Source organism: Amblyomma mixtum, chromosome 8, assembly GCF_055824585.1.
Source record: "Amblyomma mixtum isolate Tamu chromosome 8, ASM5582458v1, whole genome shotgun sequence".
Classification (NCBI taxonomy): Eukaryota; Metazoa; Arthropoda; class Arachnida; order Ixodida; family Ixodidae; genus Amblyomma; species Amblyomma mixtum.
Genome location: NC_143019.1, coordinates 124,787,116 through 124,808,129, shown reverse-complemented (window position 1 = coordinate 124,808,129; position 21,014 = coordinate 124,787,116). Strand labels below are relative to the sequence as shown.

The 21,014-nt window shown below is 49.1% G+C and overlaps 1 protein-coding gene across 1 annotated transcript in view; it reads left to right on the top strand.

The window, feature by feature from the left end:
- LOC149334223 (solute carrier family 13 member 4-like) overlaps positions 1 to 18,105 on the top strand; it is a 53,691-nt gene extending 35,586 nt beyond the window's left edge. The window contains exons 9-11 of the mRNA XM_089557889.1: positions 12,833 to 12,991; positions 14,132 to 14,269; positions 17,968 to 18,105. Coding sequence (XP_089414015.1) covers positions 12,833 to 12,991; positions 14,132 to 14,269; positions 17,968 to 18,105 — 435 coding nt within the window. The remainder of the gene's footprint in view (positions 1 to 12,832; positions 12,992 to 14,131; positions 14,270 to 17,967) is intronic.
- The last annotated feature ends 2,909 nt before the right edge of the window (positions 18,106 to 21,014 follow it).

The window sequence follows — 21,014 nt, the reverse complement described above, 5'->3', positions numbered from 1 at the left end:
CTTAACACGAAAATTCAGCGCAAAACTCTCGCCGCGGTGTCATTCTCGCTGCCCTTCGACATTTCGAGCATGCTGTGTTCACCCAGGAGCGCATGCTTCGCACGGGGCGGCTACGGTGCTGGTCTGGACGTAGCCGACGGGCAACTATAGTCCGGTAATTTCCTCCTACGCTTTCGATATTCCCAAAATTAAGCCGCATTCGTATGGTGACAATTTCCGGTCTTTCCGCCTGGAGGGTGCGAAAGAAGCATTGTACTCTAACTCACGAAACTAGCGATGAACGCCTCATATCTAGAGTTGATAGGCGAGATGCCGCTCTTCATTGTTCGGGAGGTGCACTCGTGTGTTTACTGGGACAGTTCTGAATCTCTTCGCAAGGCTTTGGGCCCTAGCTCGTGGCAAATCTGTCAGGCAGGCTGTGTAAAAAAAAAAACAGAATGGGAGAAAATATGCAGATGCACTAAGTGAAATAAACGCTCTCACATACTGCCTTTGTGTTCAGTCGTTGAAGAGGCGCGGGGAGGAAGCCAAGCGCTCCCCAAAGCATCCGTTGCAGCCGCCTCAGAGCCGTGTAAGGATCTCGGAGGCAGAGAGATGGGCCACAGAAGGAGCCGCCGCAGACATGGACGCAGTGAAGGTATCTCCAAAGATTGGTAAAATGTTTAGGGGAATCCCCCAAGGTGGAGTAGATTTGTAATAAGGGAGGAATTACTCATTGGCGTCCACCCGAGCGCAGCCATACGGCTACAGAGGAAAGCTATACAGCTTTCTCAGAAACTTCGTAGTTAAAGAAAAATTCGTCCTGGTCCGGGGTTCGAACCCGGGACCACCGCTTCACCGGAGCAGTCGCTCTACCAATTGAGCTAACTGGGGCTTTTTTTTTTCTTTATTACCGACTTGGCCGGGCAAACAAAACAAAAATACAATGACATGACAATAAAAGCACAGGTCAGTTTCTAGCTTGTGCACGATGATAAAATGGGTTAAATGATTTTAGTTGGTCGAGGACAGGCAGCCACTCAGGCTGAGGAGCTTGCTGTCCGAAAACTTCCTGAGTATACATGATGCCCTCAATGAAATACTGATGAGCCGGATTCACAACAACATGTTCATGCCTGACATCCATTCGCGTACGCCATAGGCTGTGCATGCAGAGCAACATTAGCAGGTCGCAAGGCACTTCACCTGGCTCTGCACATGGTAGGAAGCGTATTCCAAAAGGAGTCAGGGGGAAATCTTTTTTCAGTGTGCGCTTCAACACATCCCAAAGAAAAACAGCGTCATGACAGTCGAGAAAGATATGTTCTATAGTTTCCACTTTCTTGCAAATAAGACACTCTACTGACCAAGGTACAAAAAGGCCTTTGCTTTGCAACCATGGCTTCACTGGGAGGGTTCCAGTATGCAATTGAAAAAAGAAAGAACGCACTGAAGGCTTCACCGGCATTCTTTTGACTCTTTTTAGCACATCCCTTTCGGGACCCAGAAGATAAGCACTGCGATAAACAGGCACTGGCAGAAACACATCAAGCAGGTCCTTGTACATCTTTTTCCTTGTTACAATGGTTAGATACTCATCGGAAAATTTTGACCGAATAATACGGACTGCTGCAACAACTTCTTGCAAAAAAGCACTTAACCCACTCCGCCCTGCAGACATAGATGACACAACATAATCAGGCAGTGATTCTGACAATCGCACTTGTATAACAGTTCGCAGAAAATCATTATCTTGACGCAAGAAAAAGAATCTAGTGACTATCTGTCTCAGAAATAAATTTGACAACCCTAGCCCCCCGTTCCGCACCTTGTGGAACAGATTGCATCGGCTGGTACGTTCCCATGTTGACGCCCAAATAAATGTTGCAAACACTCTGTGCAACCTTTGCACTGAAGTCCTTGGCAAAGTTAACGCTTGCAGAACGTAAAAAATCCTCGCTACTAAAAACATGTTGCACACCGTAGCTCTTGCGAACATGGAAAAGTTGTGACCGCCCCATTTGCTTGTCTGAGCTTTGACTCGTTCGGTTTCATGGGCCCAATATTCTTTGCTTTCTCTGTAGTTGGTTAGCGGCACGCCGAGGTACTTTCCTGGCGTGTCTACCCACTTCATTCGACAGAATACTTCTGGCGTGGCCTGCCACTTTCCATGCCAAAAACCAAAACATTTCTTCCAGCTTATCGCGCAGCCACTTGCATCACAAAAATTTACGGCTTCTCTCACCACTTCTTGCACGCTTTCCTGGTCTCTGCAGAACACTGCTATATCATCTGCATATGCCAATACCTTCACTTCATTATGACAAAAGGCGTAACCTCGAATGTTTTGCGTAGTTAACAGCTTTAAACAAAAGGGCTCCAGGTAAAGTGCAAAAAGCAGTGGAGAAAGAGGGCAACCCTGCCTCACTGACGACAAGACAGGAATACTATTACTCAGGCGGTTATTAATTATGAACCTTGATGTACAGCCATCATAAACCATTTTCACGCCATCAGTGATGATACATCCTACATTCATATGTTCCAAAAGCACGAACAAAATTTCATGCACAACTTTATCAAACGCCTTATGCAGGTCCAGTTGCATCATGGCGACACGACCCTCCGTTGCATCACAGCATTCAAGGACACTTATAGCTACGTGTATGTTAGTAAAAATGGATCTTTCTTTTATGCCGCAGGTCTGGTGTGGGCCAACAAGGGTTTTAATTACTGTTTGGAGTCGTCCGGCTAGCACTTTCATATAAATTTTGTAGTCTACGTTAGTTAAGCTTATTGGGCGGTAACACTCAACTGACTGCAACCTACTCGGGTCGTCCGATTTTGGGATCAACACCACGTGGGAAGTTCGAAAAGACGGCGGAGTTAACTTTCTTTCGTAACACTCGCTTATTACGCGCTGTAATGCTATTGCCATTTCTGTTTTCAAAGCCTTGTAAAGTGCGGCACCGAGGCCGTCCGGCCCAGGCGACTTGTTCAAGCTCAGCTGCTGTATTGCAGCTTCGATTTCTGCTGCCGTTATGGGCTCCTCAAGTACCTGCGCCAGGTCCTCCTCGACTCTTGGCATTAGCGACAGGAATGCAGTTTTGTAATGTTCAACATCAGGCGTTTTAAGGCTGAACAAGTTTTGGTAATATTCCAGAAACGCCCTTTCAATCACCTCAGATTCGGAAGTTACGTCATTGCGATAACAAATTTCCTTTATCTCTTTCGAAACTGCATACTGTTTTTCGTCGCTGAGCGCCCTTTTTGTGGGCGTCTCCCCAAGCCAAAATCTTTCGCTGCGTGCCCTTGTTGTGTTTCTACCCCCCCCCCCCCCCCTTAACTCTCTTTGTGTGTTCCCGTCACACCTGTGTCCACTCGGACCACGTGGGCCCGATCATGCAGCTACCGTGAACATTCATCGAGGTCGACAACCTCGCGACGACCATGGGAAGTTGGATGCTTGGAATGCCCCTCCGAGCCTCAGCGGATTTAGTGTAGTAGGAATGTCAAAGGCCATTGTCAGCAGTAATCCCAGCGAAATTCCTTGAGCAGAGTGCAGCGGCGACGAAGGCAGGCGAGGCCCAGGAGCTATTGTCCAAGCAACCACCGTGAATGCGGAGGCGACCTGGCGGCGCCGGTCACGCTGGCGGATAATTGAAGAATTCTGTGTCCCCGACTCGCGTTCTGGGCAATCGGCGGGGAGGCAAGTTCATTCCCCTGCTGGAGGACTTCGGGAGATTCCTTTCCCGCAGTGCTGGATGAGTCAGCATTCTCCCCCTCTCATCGGCCCAGCTGTGGGAGAGTGGAAAAGCTCGCACCTGCCCAGCCGTGGGTGGTGACAAGAACGTCCCCTTCGGTCCATCGGATTGGACAGTGCTCGTCGACCATTATTCCCCAGCCAGGGATCTGGGGAAACCGGACGATATTTAACTCGGCCGTGAGTGTGGCCAAGAAGCCTGCTAGCTCCAGTCGTCTACGGTTGACGAAGACGTTGCCCTTCCACTGAGAGCCATTCTCAGCCCCGCTCTATGTAAATAATGTAAATAATCATGTAACCATGTAAATACAGTTTTTTTCCTTCACTTCCCCTTCTCCCCGTCTCCGGCCCACGTTCCTTCCTCCTTCGGCATTGCGGCGGTGCTCCTGGACCCGATGCCTGGTGGGACACGCTTCTAGCATCGACAAATATATCACCCTTATCACAGCAGCTCGATATTTCGATTCATCTATTAGTTCAAGCTTAGTTTTGGTCTCTTTTATTTCTTGTCTGTACAACCCCGGCTTGACGCCTTCCATGCTGAGCATGAAATCAAGCTCGGTACGAAGTTCCTTTTCTTGCTGTTTTTCTTTACGCTTTAAAACACATGCTCTTTCTATAGCGGCCACTTTCACGTCGCATTTAAATTGTTCCCATGTTTGTATAAAGTCTGTCTCTTTTTCTAACAAGCTTTTGACTGAGTCTTTCAGTTTCTTGCTAAACTCGTCATCCTCCAACAATGAGTCATTAAATTTCCATAATTCCCAACTAAACTTGACAGTCCTTTTCCTCTCCCCAAGTGTGATCACGACTAATGAATGATCACTGAAGCTGACGTGCACAGTCTGGTACTGGGAACACAAGGGCACAACTTCAGAAGGAACATAAATTCTGTCCAGCCTTGCGTGACTAACGCTTTGGAAATGCGTGTACTGTGCTTGTTCTGAACCTTGCATTATAATGCCAATATCTTCCAATTCTGCTTCATTAATCATCTCAGACAGTAGCTCGGCACTCGTGTCCTGCAGGGTTTTGTTGCTTGTTCTATCTCCAGGTCTACACACGCAGTTGAAATCTCCAAGCAATAGTACACGCTTTTCTGTCAGCAGGAAAGGTTGAACACGGCGAAAAAAGGCATCTCGTTCGGGAATTCTATTAGGTGCATATACACACACAGCTCTCCACTCTACACCAGAAAAGTAAAAATCGCATGCTACAATCCGGCCACTTTCACAGGAAAATACAATTTCCACAGCGACTTTGCCGTTTCGAGTTAAAATCAGACACCCTCCCGACTTTCCTTTTGCATGGCACACGCAAACACTGAACTGTGCACGGTAAATTTCTGCCATCGCATCTGTCAACTCTTCGCTTTCAATTTTTGTCTCTTGAACAGTCAACAGATCGATTTCGTTTTCGAACAAGAGACGTTTAAGCTGATTTTGCCTTCTTCGCGCAGAAAGACCTCTCACGTTCAGTGTGGCAATACGGAAGCTAGATGTTAGTTGAGGCGCCATCTAAATGGTTGGGATTCGCCGCTCTCGAAGTGACATCGGTTTGCAGCTCACCTCATCAAAAATCCTTCCAGCTTGCAAAGTACGGCGGTGTCAGCACTGAACCCGATCGAAGACCGGGTTACCAACACGAAGACCCTGCAAGGCACCTCCGCTAAGGCGGAGGGACACCCGACGAAGTCCTACGATCAGGAGGGATGTTCGGCTTGGGCTTGTAGGCCGCACGTCGAACAGGAGGCGCTTTGGGAAGAGGTTCCTCATGGTCCGTCCCGTCGTAGCTCGTCGCCTTGTCATCAGCTTCGTCGTGCGTCCTCTTCGCTGGCAAAGTTGACGCCGCTGGCATCTCCGTGTCAACGTCCTTCTCGTCGGTCGATTCCAAAACCGTCTCAGCTGCACCTACCGCAGCATCATCTGCTTTTCCCGCGTCCGCCTCAGTTCTGGTGTCAGGCACAGGCGGTTCTTCTGAGTTGGCAGCCTCATGTTCCGTGGGAAGCGTTGCTTTTTCTGAGGCTATGCTTTTCGGTACTGCGTCTTCCCGACTCTCACGGGTCGCCTCTACTGCGTCGACTTCGTCCATAATATGCTCCTCAGTAGTATCCCTACGACCAGGACCAGCTACGGTAGCATATGTTCGCACGCACTGGGCGTCGTCGTGGCCGAAGCGACGACAGAGCCCGCAACGTGGCACACGGCACTCCCGACGTATGTGTCCGGTGCCGCGGCACCAGAGGCAGAGCGGAGCTCTGCCAGGAACGTGGACGAGTGCGACGTCCTCTCCAACACGCAGCTGGTGCGGTAAGTCCTCGATGGTAACGCCCACCTTCAGCTTCAATGTCACTGAGCGCGTAGTAGACGACTTGTCGACGCAGCCTTTGACTCTCCACTTGTCCCGAGTTATGTCGGTCACTTTTCCAAAAGCCGCCAGAGCTGCCTTCACGTCGTCATCTTTCACGCCGTGTAGCAGCCAGAACAGCTTCAGCCTGACGCCCTGGTTGCATGGGTCAATGACCACACAGCGGTGGTCCTTGACGTTGAACGCCTCCGCCTGTAGCATTTTGTTTTTTCCTTCTTCATTGCAGAATGTCATGGCCCAAACATGATTCATCTGATATGCCCCGAGGGTAACCACTTCCGGCAGCAATGACAGACGCTCAAGAGCGTCACGAAAGTTTTCAACACGGTATGGCCTGGCTTGGACGTCGCCATGCAAAAAAACAGTATGCAAAACGCTCGAACCTGTTGGCAAATGCGGCAAAATCAGCTGGTAGTCCTCGTTCGGTTTGATCGTACTCCTGATACCGCGGCCCGGCTGGGCCGCTAAATCCGCTCCTTGGGAGCCCATGATACACACGTCCGTCACGCTCGGTGGCCGGAAGTAGCGAGCTAACTGGGGCGGCAAGCTTACGGTAGGGCGAAAGGGAATTGATGAATAACTCGAAATGGGAACAGTCTTGGTCAAATGTTAAGGGGAAACTTTCCTTTGCAGCCGTATGGCTGCGCTTGGGTGGACGTCAATGAGGAATTACTCCCTTACCTCCAAACATTGCTGGCACACGCCTGGAAGCGGGCGACTGGTGCCGCCGTCGGCCTGCCGGGGCCGCCGGCAGGAAGGCGATGGCCCGTTGGGAGAAACGCCACCGGCCGCTGTGTGCAGCCCCGCCTTGCAGCTCCACTCACAAATAGGCTTCTGAATATGTACAACTGTTCCAGAATCGGACACCACGCCCAAGCAGTGCAGGAATATTGAAAATGGTTCGCTTCACTCTGGTCCTGTCCCAGGTAGGACCGGCCTTTGCCTTTTATTGTAAACTCTCATGAAATAAAATAAAATAAACAAAAAATTGGAGAGGAAGCCCGCACCCAACCAGAGGTTATCGCAGGCGATCCAATGAAACATCAAAGAAAAGGGGCCAACGCCCAAGAGAAAATTTAAGAAAAACCAATTACAAAAAAAAGAGGCACAAATGATGGGCGGGGAAAAGTGATTTTTAAAACAAGACGCCCCTGAAGGATTAAGAAGTACGAAATGAACATGAAACAGGGATGAGTCCAGCGTGCCCAGATTCTTCAGACAGGCTCGCAGGCAGCCAGGAGGAGGGAAGGTGGGGGGATCTGTAAGAAGGAAGAAGAGACAGGAAAAGAAAGCGAGGAGAAAAAAAAAACGAACAAACAGGAGATACTGGGCTTAAGAAAGCAGAAGGGGTACATAAAAAAGGGGAAATAGAAAAGAGGATCAAGTAAATGACAAAAAGGCATGTAATAACGCAAGGAAATAGAACGAGCGAAAAGTAAAAAAATCATACAAACAATTAAAACATGAAAATATAACAGCTAGAGAAACGAAAAGGAATGGCAAAAAATAAAAATAAACATGAAAAACGAAAAGCAAAGAAAACAGACTGTATGTACACGCAAAGCCAGCAAATATCACGGTCCACATACCATCCACATGCCCGTGAGGCAGGGGCAGGGCCACGGCCCACCAATATTGGCCATATGGTGCCCCCGACCACATGAGACATGGGTAACCACAGAAATGGTAGGGAGGTCTACGAGCCATCAGGGCGGGAATAAACACGAGAGACAGGTGAAAGAAGGGAAGAAACGCGAACAGCAACGCGAATAAGCAACGCACGAGACCGAGGGGAACCTAACAAAGAGGGGAAGTCATGAGGGGAAAGAAAGTGCGGATAGCCGGGAAGCCCTGCTGCTATGTCTTCGGTGAGAGGACAGGCACGCAGGTAATGAAGAACATCCCCCACAGCTGCCCCGCATGGACAAGAAGGCGAAGGAAGGAGGGCAATACTATGGAAGTATGAGGGAAAACGACCATGGCCAGTTAGGAGAGGGACAAGAGATCGGGGTGGAGGGAAAGTGAGCGGGAGGCGGTTAATAGAGGGGACAGAAACAGCCAGGAGGGTGTCAGAATGTTCCGCGGCCCAGGTGCCTGACCAAAGCCTGAGTACGGTGGTACGCATGCGGGTGCGCACTGACAAGGGTGACAGCCACGACGGCCGCAGGAGGCCACGCGCCGACGCCAGTGAAGCGGCCCAGTCAGCGAGCTCGTTGCCCCAGAGACCACAATGGGCGGGGACATGATAGAGGAAGACAGGACGCTGAAGAGAAATGGCGGCAAGAGTGCGCTTGATGTCACGGACGCGTAAGTCGTTCGTAGAAAGAGAGTAAAGAGCCTGAAGGAGAGAAAGGCAATCAGAGTAGACATGCAAGGGTAAAGGAGAGGGGGCGCACCGGGCGTAACAACAGGCCTCATGAAACGCAACAGCCTCTGCGCAGAAGGCACTAGAGGCTGTCTCTAGACGAAACCGGCCCACGTTCCGCAGCGCGCCGGAAGATGAGAATGCGACGTAAGCAGCACCCGCAGAGTGGGACGTATAAGAGCCATCCGTGAATATATGAAGGCCGGGAAGGAAGGACTGAGATGGAAAGTGAGAAGGGAGAAGACGGGCGAAGGAGAATGAGGAAGCCAGAGAGGGATGGTCGCACCAGGGATCAAAGCGGGGCAAAATATCAGACGGTAGGTAAGTGTGACCGCCAAAAGTGACGGGATCTACACCATTTAGAAGATTGAACTCTGCACAGAGACGATCCAATTCCAAGGGAAGAGGGGGTACCCGGAGGAGAACCTGAAGCGCAGCCGTGCGCGTTGTGCGGAAAGCCCCTGTGATAGCGAGAAGAGGGACCCGCTGCACGGAAACAACCTTCTCCCGAAGGCGGGAATTGGCGCTGCGAGACCACCAAGCGGGCGCGGCATAAGTTAAAGCGGGTTGTATAACTTGAAAATAAAGCCTACGTAGAGAAGAGGAAGGGAGGGAACGGTGGAGAGAGAGAAACGAGACAAGACGCGAAGTGAGGATCTCTGCCTTGTCGCGGAGAAAGTGAGCATGCGGTAGAAAAGTGAGGTGGCGGTCGAAGACAACGCCTAAAATTTTGAGTTCCTGTTTGAAACTCAAGGGGCGACCCGAAAAGCGAACGGTTGGATTGCGCTTTTCCATTCCGCCCACGCCATGTGAAAACAGCATACAAAATGTTTTTGTCCACGAGATCGTCACCCGCGAATCAGAGGCCCAACAGGCTATTCTGTTAAGGACATCGGCACACAACTGCTCCAGCTCGTGGCGCGTGCGGGCCGGAACCAGCACAATGGTATCATCGGCATAGACCTGTATTGTTACGCCAGGAGGCATGGGACATTCGAGAAGATCAGCGATTATGACATTCCACAAAAGGGGTGAAACGGGTGATCCCTAAGGGCTGCCGAGAGTGGGGTTGGCGGACACCTCCTCACCAGTGCGTGTACGATAGACTACCGTGCGCTGCGAAAGAAATGAGCTCAAGAGGTGATACAGGTTGGAAGGGAGACCGCGGCAGCGAAAGAAGCGAAGGACGAGGGGGTGCCAAACGCTATCAAACGCGCCCTGAAAATCGAGTGATATAAGAACTACGGGCGTGCGGGATATGCGGAAGTTTTCCAGGGCCGTTCGCAACGAGGCCAGGGCTTGCACTGCGCTGCGCGAATGGGTAAACCCAAACTGTTTGAGATGGAGATGGCCCTTGGCGTGCAAGAAATAGTAAAGACGGTGGTGAAGTAGGCGTTCTAAAAGTTTACCCAGGATTGAGTTCATCACTATTGGCCGGTAGGAAGTAGGAAGGGAAGAGGGACGGTTTGGCTTAGGAAGGAAGATGATCCGCCCCCTTCGTACGTTTACGTTTCCAAAATTGGGCTGCTTAGCTGTGCTGCTGGGGGCTCTTCTTACCTCTTACGAAAATCGCGCTGTCGTGCAACACTCGCACACGTTCCGTGATCGGCGAACATCGCGCTTGTAACACTGCTCAGCGCGAATATTACTGTACTTTAGCCGCTAGCCACATGACGAACACACAAAGTGAATAAACTGTTGTTTTTTTGGCACATAACCCACATGATGGCAAGCGCGATGAACAACTTAGCAAGCAATGCTTGTCATATACTATGCTTCACACACTGTACGCATCGCACTTCAGATCGCCACAGCAGAAAGATCAGTCGAAAACTTTCTAGCAACATCTGTGTCCGCCAGCGCTAGCAGCCATATTCGTCTTCCCCGGGTGGGAAGCGATTCGGAGCAAGCCGCGGCCGGGACGCCGTGCGCCTACTTTGCGCTGCTTCGGCTATTGCCAAAATTCGCTTGCACAGAATATTTTAGGTGTGTATCTTGCCCAGATATTGATGCCTGCTGCAGCCTTTATTTTAGAAGGACTTTTTCATTGTTTCAGACACTGCCCGTGCAATTCAGGTAAACAAAAAACTAAAGTCGAGCCTTAACTCGAGAAATGTAAACAAGCAATATGGCAGGTATTTCAAACAGGACGACAGCAGGAAAACACAGATTTGGTGGTTTGCACTCAGAAAATGAAGCGACCTGCTTAATAGCTCCAGCCTTCACAGATCTGTCCACGAGAACTGCAAGCGTGTCGTGTGGTGGCTCCGAAGAGCTTGGAGTAACGTTTTTACATATTTCCCCCAACTACTAGGTTGGTTGCAAAGTGCCAAAATAACATTTCTTTCCTCTGTGTAGAGATTTTCATTCTCATTAGCTAATTTTGATTGATGAACTTTGATGAAAAGCCAACACATGGTATTTGTCAAATTCAATTAGTTTTCAAAATGATTAAAATGTTCTTAGAAGGTAATAAGATTAAAGGGACACAAAGGGGTAATTGAAGTTTTATGTATCGATAAAATACCAACTCCTAAAAACAGAAAGACGACATTACTGAAAATGAAGGTCTTTCAAGGCAGTAGAGAGCAAGAACTTTAAAATAGGTGTCACCGCTACTGGCCAATCTTGCGGGTACAAGCCTAAAACATCTCGAGCCTCTGAGGTTATGTTAGCCAGAAAGGAACCAATGCTTGGCGACGATAAAGGCGGTCAGCGATGCTACGCGTCTGTGAGCTTTCCGGGCCGGCGTGGTTGCCCAAGCAGCGCAGTTAATCGCGCCAAAATTGTAAGCGCATTAGGAAAGACCGATCCTAAAAAGAACCAGACTCAAACCTTCCATTTGCAATACTGGGCCGATTACGTGTGCTGTTTTGGGTAATTTCTGACACGCCTCAATTGACAAGTGCGGAGCAGCAGACGGACTGCAAGTGGCCCTCTAAGTGTTCCTCGCATGAAGTTCTTGCCATGGCAAGCGCCTGCGACAAGCAAAACATCTGAGGTTAGCTAATGTTGCCCTAGCCTCGAAGCTAGAAAACGAACAGCTGGGCATGTTGCTTCATCAACGTACCGAGGTAATGGACTGCACAACAAGCGCTAGGAGGACTATTATTACACTCTAATTATGTCCTGACGTACCACTCTCTACTATTCCGTCGTGAAGGTGGCTCGGCAGTGACAGCTCCCACACCAGTAGCATGCCTTGCTCGGCCAGACCCGCAGCCTCAGCTCTTAAAAACATATCGCGTAGTGTGGTTTAGTTCGCTGATGTGATGGCCACAGTCTGTTGCCAGAACCATGCTGTCGGGACAAGTAACAGAATTCATCGTAACGCTGGTGCAAGCGCCAACGAAGCGGCATTGCAACGTCCGATTAAGGCCTTCATCATCCGGTCGTGGTAGTTTTCATTTTGACGAGCGATCACGGTGTCCACCTTGACGCCACTTTTCAGCTATTTCTTCATCAGAGGGTCCCGAGTTTCAAGTAAAGCGGCAGGAAAGGTTATTCAACTTCGAATAAGAATCCCTTAGCAATGACTGAACATTTCGCCACCGGACAAGCTACAATATAGCCACGAAATGCCGGACTGTCTGATTTTGCTCTGTAAAAAAATTGATAATGTTGTTCTCAGCGCCCCTTTAAATATTGCCGTCTAATGCTTGCTTATTTGGTGTTAGACAATAGTTTTCAATGTTGCAGGTTCTGTCAGAAATTAAAAGAACCTGCCTTAACAGGATCTGACCAGGTTTCAGTCGAAGTGGACGTAATCTCTATAGGAGATTTTTTTTTTCACAATGAAAAAAAAATTCACTTTTTAGGCTAGTTATAAAACCAGGTCATGTAACGGATATACTTCTTCAATTAGTGGTGGTTGTAGACAAGGGAAGAGTGATTTGAAATTTGTCCTTGTCAACATAAGCACCGCTCGGCTTGCACATGATCATGTTCGAACTAGCCGAATTCAAAGCACTTTATAATAGAATCAGTACTGAGCCCATTTTATTCCTCACTGCCGCAAGATATTTCTAGATAATGACAAGTAACACAACAATTTGAAACCACCAATTCTGTAGATTTGTGTTTACTGTGTACGCATTCACCGCTGAGGTCAGTCCTGTTGCACAGAGGTAGGGTGTACCGTTCCATGCTTCCTGCTTGAGTCGCCTTTGAATACCCGCTCGTTCACTATTCCCAGCAGAACTCCGCATTTGTCGCTCCCTTCGAAATCCATCATAGCGGTATCTAGCACGCACACAAGTTTGAAATGGCATACCTTAATCACAGGGAACACCCTCTTTCAGCGGCCTCCATGTCTCTTATCTTTGTGGTACTGACGGGTGTCGTCTTCCCGCCTGCAGGGGACTGGCTTTGGACTGTGGCTGACGGCGCACCTGAAACGCAGCACGGCGGGACTGCTGATGAAGCAGTCCATCCTGGCCGTGTCCGCCTCGTTAATCACCGAGTTGGTCAGCAACTCCTCAGCCCTCTCCTTGCTGCTGCCAGTCGCCGTCGACGTTGTGCGTATTTGAGTTGTGCACACATATGTGTCTAAAAACTATAGCCTTGCGCTTATACTTGCTATATAGCACCTGTGATTGGTCCAGTATAGCCACGGGATGCATCGTATGGCTGGCGACAGTTGTTTTGCTTCCAAAAAAAGAAAATCTGCATCGCATGTGTAGACACGCCCAAGTCGAAGCTGATCGCAAGATTGCAGGATGGTTTACGAATATAGGGAAAAAAAGCTAGATACAGGAAAATGATCAGAGAGGCGGAAAACAGTAGCAGGACTTAGAACCTATTCATCTTTTATGAAAGCGTCTCGTATGCAGCGATAGGTTCTGGCAACTTTAAGAGACTCACAAAACCGATGACCAACAGGAAATCGTTATAGGCAAAGTTTGCGGAAATAAAGACCTCACTTCACTCTGGGCTATCACAGAGATACTCCCAGAAATTGTTACATATTTTCACGTAGGGGTGGCTACAGTCCCAAGAGCAGGAAGACAGTGAAAATGGCTACTAATCAAAGCTCTTTATTTGGGCTGACTTATACTAACGCGATAACATTTAGGTTGTTGCACACAAAGAATATGCGGTGTCCGTGTCAAGAAATTTCCTGATTCATTGAGACGATCGTGACGTCATCACCACCATGCGGCTACCAGTGTTTCGGCGCTCTTCTGCTACTCTTTATCTTGGTTTTGGGGGCACCTTTGCGACATAATTCATTAGGCGTTGAAAAGTTTCACTTAGTAACGACCCAATGTTTGCACCCGTTTAGCCCGTCATCATCACGATCATTGTCCACCTGACTACGCCCATAGCATGGCTTGGCTTTTCCCATATCTCTCCAATTGACGCTGTCCAGTGCCAGCTACTGCCACGCTACCCCCGCAGATCCCAACTAACTTTCTGCCGCCCCCCACTGCGCTTGCCTTCTCTTGGAATCCAATTCCTTCCCCTTGACGACATTGCTTACCTTGCCTACGCATTACGTGCCCTGCTCCGCCCCATTCCTTCCTCATGACTGCGGCTTGGGTGTCATTAACTTGCGTTTGTTCCGTGACCAACTCTGTCGTAGTGCATTTCTACGCCAGCGAAACGTCAATGCCTGCTCGATATCAGTGATTCATTAGTAGCGTCTGAAATCGCAGGCGGTGACCACGCCGTGCAACCCGCTCTACTTCGCTATCCCGGTGGCGGTGGCTGCATCCACGTCGCTTGTGCTGCCCACATCGGGCGTCGGCATCGCCGTGCTCTGCAACATGATCGACGTCGGACCCGTGCAGTTGGTGAGGCACTTCGCCAATCTCCTTTGCGGTTCTACTTCTGCGCATCATTGCTGCCTCTCCGTCACACATACAAAGGAGGCGTGACATGAAGTCAGAGTGTGCTTCGCGAAAAGTACGATCTACGAGAAATCCTGTGCATTGCATGGTTCAGTGGCATAGACTGGAGGTTATTGATATGGTACCTATGCGGAATTATATTTCGGTACCGATCGCTAAAAAAACATCGCTAGTATGGTTGTTCAAAACAAACAGCCAAGTCAGCGCGTTCGTAGTGCCACATGAATGGATTCGCCATCATCTCAAACGCATGCCTCAGTGCTAGCGCTGCCCTGATGTTCCAGGAAAAAAGTCAGAAGTTGACATCCGTATAATTTCATTACGAAGGCTATGGTAATAAATACGATGTGCCTTGAAATTCAGGTTCCTGATCGCGAAGTGTATTTTCGGAATTCATTATACGGTTTTGTTCTGTCTTCTATTTGTGCTATGCTCCCCCTCCGGCCTGTCTTGTGCTATCATTTTCCTCCTCTCTAACTGGACAGAGGAGCAGGTGGACCAATAGAGATGTCCATCTACCACTCGGAGCGTATTTCCTCACAGTCTCTGATTCTGCGTTCACTTGCTTCCCGCTGAATTGTGCTCTTAGCAGTGAGCCAAGCTGCCGGAGAAGACGTTAGGCTGATCGTGACAAAAACGCGTTCATTTCGCTATATATTTATTTAAACGCGTTCCGCGCCCATTTCGCAACAGCAGGCCGACGGCGACGATTGACGAGGTGCAATCACGCGTTTGACCCGCCTGCCAATCTTACAGGGATCTAACGCAGCCTCAGGAAAAAAAGCGAGCGTGAGCGGTGCGAACCGTTGCCGAAGCGCGTATACGAGGTCTGTTAGAAAAGTATCCGACTTTATTTTGTTTTTGCGAACACCTCATGGATATGAAACAAGCGCGCTTACAGCAGCCGACCTTGAACCATCGTGCGCATGCACGAATTTTTTCCCGCCTGCCGATAGCGTCAGTCGCTGGGAAGCAGCGTTTGAGTGAGGGAGTGCGCAGTGCTCTCTTCGGTTTTTTGTTGCAAGGAAAATGGCGGAGCGAGAGAAGCAGCGCTACTACATCAAATTTTGCCAGAAACTTGGCGATAGCCAAGTGAAAATTATTCGAAATGTTCAGACGGCTTGCGGTGATGATGCTAAGAGCAGCACTCAGATTAAGCAGTGGTGCAACTGGTTTAAAGACGGCCGCAAATCCGTGGAGAGAGAGCCACGCTCCGGTCGGCCATCAACATGCCGAAATGACCAAGTAATTGCCGAAGTGAACGCTGTGGTGATGCGGGATTGTTGTGTGACTATCCGAGAAGTTGCGGCAGAGGTGGACATCAGCAATTTTTCTGCACATTCCATTATCACCGAAGATTTGGCCATGGAGAGAGTTGCGGAGAAAATCGTGCCGAAGCTGCTGACGGTGGAGAAAAAGCAGCTTCGTGTTGAAGTCTCTCAGGAGATGCTGGATTCCACAAACAGTTACCCTGACTTCACCGACGCCGTAATCACTAGTGACGAGTCTTGGGTGTACGGGTACGACCCGGAAACCAAATCCCAGTCGTCACAGAGGACGCATTCCACGTCACCAAGACCAAAGAAGGCCCGACAAGTACGCAGCAATGTCAAAGTGATGCTGACTGCTTTTTTGACTCCCTCTGTGTGGCACACCACGAGTACGCACCCCACAGGGTCAAAGAATGACTAAACAGTACTACAGGGATGTCCTCCATCGCCTACGTGGTACTGTGCGGCGCAAGAGACCGGAATTAAGGTCAACAAGAAATTGGCGCATCCCTCGCGGCATTGCTCCTGCACATTCCTCGCATTTGATTCAGACTTTTCTGGCGAAAAACCAGACTCCTGTAGTTCAACAGGCTCCTTACTCTCCTGATATGTCCCCTTACGGCTTCTGGCTGTTTCCTAAAATCAAGAGGTCATTGAAAGGAGCGCGATTTCAGAAAAGAAAGGACATTATGGCTGCAACGACAGCAGAGCTAAATTCCATTCCGAAAAGGGTCTTTTCGGAATACTTCCAACAATGGCAGCACCGCTGGGAGATGCATATGGAGCCCCAAGGAGACTACTTTGAAGGTTATTAGGTTTCTAACGCTCCAGTTATGCCAGTTTTTTTTCTTCGGCCAAAGGTCGGATACTTTTCTAACAGACCTCGTATGGGTGCCTCAGCCAGAGTGGACACTCTGGCAGGCGTAAAAGACCGGCTGTGTTTGCAAGTGGTCGCTTGGCTCGCCACGCGCTGTTTGCCCAATTGATGTTCGGCCAATTGAAATGGAATGCTAGAAAATGTCGTCCCTACTGTGCACCTCTGCTTATGCTTTGAACCTGTACGGATGCCGCATGTCATGAAAGGGGCCAATGTCCTTTGTACAGCTAGTAGCCTAATATACGTGCTTTATTGGGAGCACAGCTCATCAAAATAGCTTTTAAGCTCACCCGCATATCAAAAGGGAAGGCATCTATTGAAAAGGTCAGATGAGAGCCTACAAGAATACATGTGCGATCATGTCCAGCATACTCGCACAAAAATTTTGAGCTTTGAAAAATTAAAAAGCTTGGCTCTTTTCGGCTTGTTGGTGCATGATCATAGCGAGAGAATACAGCGCAAAGTAGGACAGGACATAAGAAGAAACGAACAACACGAGCGCTAACAGCAAATTTTATTCCACACATATTTATACACAAAGGCATGTCATCACTTGTGCTAACAATAACGTTGCCTAAGAAACGAGAGTTCTTTATCACATAGAAAGATAGAGGGAGTGCTTACACATGTCTCGTCCGAAGTATGTATCCTTTCAGCTTCAATTATTAGTGGTGTGGTCATGTCACTACTTTTTGCTAGCACAGCAGTTTTTTTTCTTCTGAAAACTGCTTCGCGAGAGACATGTGTAAGCACTCCCTCTATCTTTTTATGCGATAAAAAACTCGTTTCTCAGGCAACGTTAATGTTAGCACAAGCGATGGCGCGTCTTTGGTGCATGAATATGTTGCATTTGTGAAATAAAATTTGTTGGAAGTTGGCGCTCGTGTTGTTCGTGTCTTCTTGTGCCCTGTCCTACTCAGCGCTATATTCTGTCGCTATGATCATTGAAACATTGCGCAGTACTTATGGAAATATTAAAGGTAATGGTCAATTCTTCTGCTTCAAAGTGTTTTTTGCATCGTTCACATCAAACAGTTAAGCGTCCCACAAAAATGCAATCGGGAGCTGTTTTGATGTTAGAAAAAACGTTGTGAGATAATAATTCAAGACTGCCGCCGGGTGATCTCCGGATATATTGATAGTTATAGTGAAATCTTACATTACATAACAAATCTGCGGTCATAAAAGTTTTCCCGTTCAAAAATGCTTTTGTACAGAATTGTTGGGTATGACGGCACCTCCTTTTAGAGAAGCGCAACGTAAAGGTATCCTTCGGAATAAAGGAATCACCTACTGCATTTGATGCAGAACGGTCATCCCGGAGTAGCAAATAATAGTTTGGTATTTTTTTTTTGTTGCTGTGTATACCATACGGAACCAGAGGGTAGTCAATCACGTGAGCCACAGAAGTGCTGTACTGCTTAGTTTCGCCCTTCTCAAAGGCTGGATTACGAGATGGTCTTTTCCTTTTCTTCACCCGTCCCCTCCTTCAGCTACTCAACGGCTTTGCAGTGAAGCTCACGGCTCTGATCATGATCCTGGTGACGGTCAACCTCAATAGCGACCTCCACCGGCTGCCGGACTGGATGTTCTCCGAGAACCTGAATTACACGGCGGGCATTTCCTACTAGGCGCCGTGGCTACAAATGCAGCTCGCCTCTCATGCTGCGAGGCTGTCGTCAGCCACATTTATAACGGGATTCATACAGACACATACGCGATTCAATATCCTGTACGTTCATAGCCACTAATTACTTCTCTGCGCCACAAGCGCAGCCCTTGGAGCTGAAGCTGAGTCCAGCGGTCGGCTATCATCTCATTAGTATTCCTGACACGACTCAGAAAACGAACTACACACACCAGAAAGCACCAACCAAGGTCGATCGCATTACTCATCCAAGCTTTACTTTTGAGCTGTATTTTGCACGAGCATTCGTTAGACTGCGGGCAGCCCAAGAAAAGTGAAAATAAAAATTGCCATATCTGTAATTTCTCATGCGGAGCAGATTATAAACAAAGCAACTTGATGTTTCGAAGCTTTAAGCTTGCATAGGAGGTGAATAATTTCCTCGGTTCACGAAGCGGCGTGGCCAGTGGTGGTGGTGGTGGAACTTTTTTTAGGAAGGGTGACGGGAGGACCGATCCTCGTGGGTGGGGTCCTCAGTGCAAGAAAGTAAACATTTCGGGCCCTTGTGTGAGAAAACACTCACTCACACGAAGCTATGCGGGAATCTTTTCGAATAAGGGCTATATAGAATAAACATCAGAAGCAGACCGGGAGTAGTACGAGGCGCTGTTGTCCAACTGGGCCTTGGATGTTCAGCGAAAGTTGATATGCCAAGCCCAGCTGATAGCTCGGGCCACAGGGTAGTGGCGCGACACCAGCTCCAACCTCATTTATAATATTAATAAAGTTTACTCGCTCTCTGTCACTCTCATCCGAAAGCCTGCGTTTATCAAGAGCACAGCTCTTTGGCGCCCGTTTCTGCGTTTCGCGGTGTCGCCGTCGCCGCTTTTCGTTGTAACCAGCAGTGGACACCTTAGTCTCGCATTAAGCAGCGAAACCAATGGAGCTGGGCTTTGGAAAGCAAAGGAAAGGCGCATAACTGCCCTCTTGGAACAGTGGACACCTCAATCGTGACTTAAGCTACGTGGCGGTTGTGGCAAATGTGCAGCAAAGTGGTTTTTTGGGCGTGTTGGTGAGACATGATATACAGTTGAAGCGAACAACCACGCCAGGACGGTGAAAGAGACGAGAGACAAACGAGCGCGCTTTTGTCTACCGTCCTCCTCTGGGTGTGCGCTTGAACTGTATATCATGACAGACGTGCGCTGCATGTGCTGGAATTGACAACGTTGTGGCATTTTAAGGAAACAAAAGTGCCCATAGGTGGCTGCCTGGAAAAGTGGTTGTTGTTGTTGTTGTTGTGACTGAGAGAAGGATGAAGAGGAAATTGCACGGGCCTTCTACTGGCTCGAGCCAAGCCACCACCGCTGCCACGTGCAGATAGAGGAGAGTTAAAAGATCAGAGGAAAGAGAAAATGGAAATAAAAGACGCGCGTCGCAGCAACAACTGCGTCCGCCGGAGCGGACGCTGCTCAAAAAGAAGCGGCCGAAGCCGCGCTCGCCGAAGCGAGAACAGATACTCTTATCCGTCTTTTTGGAAAAGTGGAGGCCTGAATCGCGCTTATATAGGTACGTGGGACGTTGAGGGAGTGTGATGCGGGCTGCAGGCATACGTTGGGCCAGAAACGCGGCGCTGAAGCCATAGGCCGCCGGCGTTCATTGCGTTCATTGGCGTTGGCGTTAACGTTTCACACTACGGCCATTTTAAGGAAAGGAAGTGCGTATAACTCGCTCTCTGGGTCAGCGGTCACCTGAATCGCGCTATAGGTACAGTCTTCGTCAAAAGTTCAGAGCACAGGGGGTTTGCTTGTTAGCCTCGCTGTGGGACTCCTGAAGCATTCGTGGTAATCCTAGCCATTGGAGGAGGCAGGACCAGAAATCTTTTTACCTTCAGCAAATTTGGAGCGCTGCTGCTGAAAAACGAACCACACAGTGTGCTTCAGAAGCAAACCCCCTGGGCTCCAAACTATTGACAAAGGCTGTACGTGGAGTGATCAGAGAGAGAGGTGGGCTGCAAGCCTACACAGCGTTGTGCCAGAAACTCGGCGTGTTCCTTGTATTCATTGGCGTTGGCGTTGACAATGTTTTACACTCCGACAAACTCAAGGAAATGAAGAGCGCATAACTGGCCCTTGGGTAAGTGGACGCCTGAAGCGTGTTTGTAGGTACGTGAGGTGATGAGAGAGAGAGAGCGAGAGATGTGGGCTGCATGCGTTAGCGCTGACAACGGTGAGTGAACTCTCGCAATCAGCCATTGTCGCGTCTTTAGTCACAGTTACACGTACCGGAATTTCAAGGTTTAACAGAGGGGAAACCAAGATAATCACAACAGCTTAACCAAGATATTCCAATACCTCGCGCCACGTATATCCTCGCATAGCAGAGCTCAGCCACTGCCAATTTTCTTTTGTTTTTTTGAGGAGAGGAAATGAAAAAGTTTGTAAATTAGTTTTTGAGGAAAGGAAATGGCGCAGTATCTGTCTCTCACATCTCGGCGGACACCTGAACCGCGCCGATGGAAAGAGGAAGGTGGGAGTGAACGAAGAAACAGAGAAAGAGGTGCCGTAGTGGAGGTCTCCGGAATAGTTTCGACCACCTGGGGATCTTTAACGTGCACTGACATCGCACAGCAGCACACGGGCGCCTCTTGCGTTCCGCCTCCGTCGTAACGCGGCCGCCGCGGTCGAGAGGAAATGGCTCAGTAATTCATATCTCGATGGACCCCCGAGCTCCGCCGTAAGGCAAGGGAGGTAGGTGGGAGTGAAAGAAGAGAGAGAAAGCGTAATGAAGGAAACGAAAATTGGATTTGAGGCAAGGAAGTTGCAGTAACTGTCACACACATCTCGGTGGACACCCACAGTCCCGCTTATAGGTAGCCGGTTCGAATTCCTGCCACAAGCTCTCTAGCTTAGC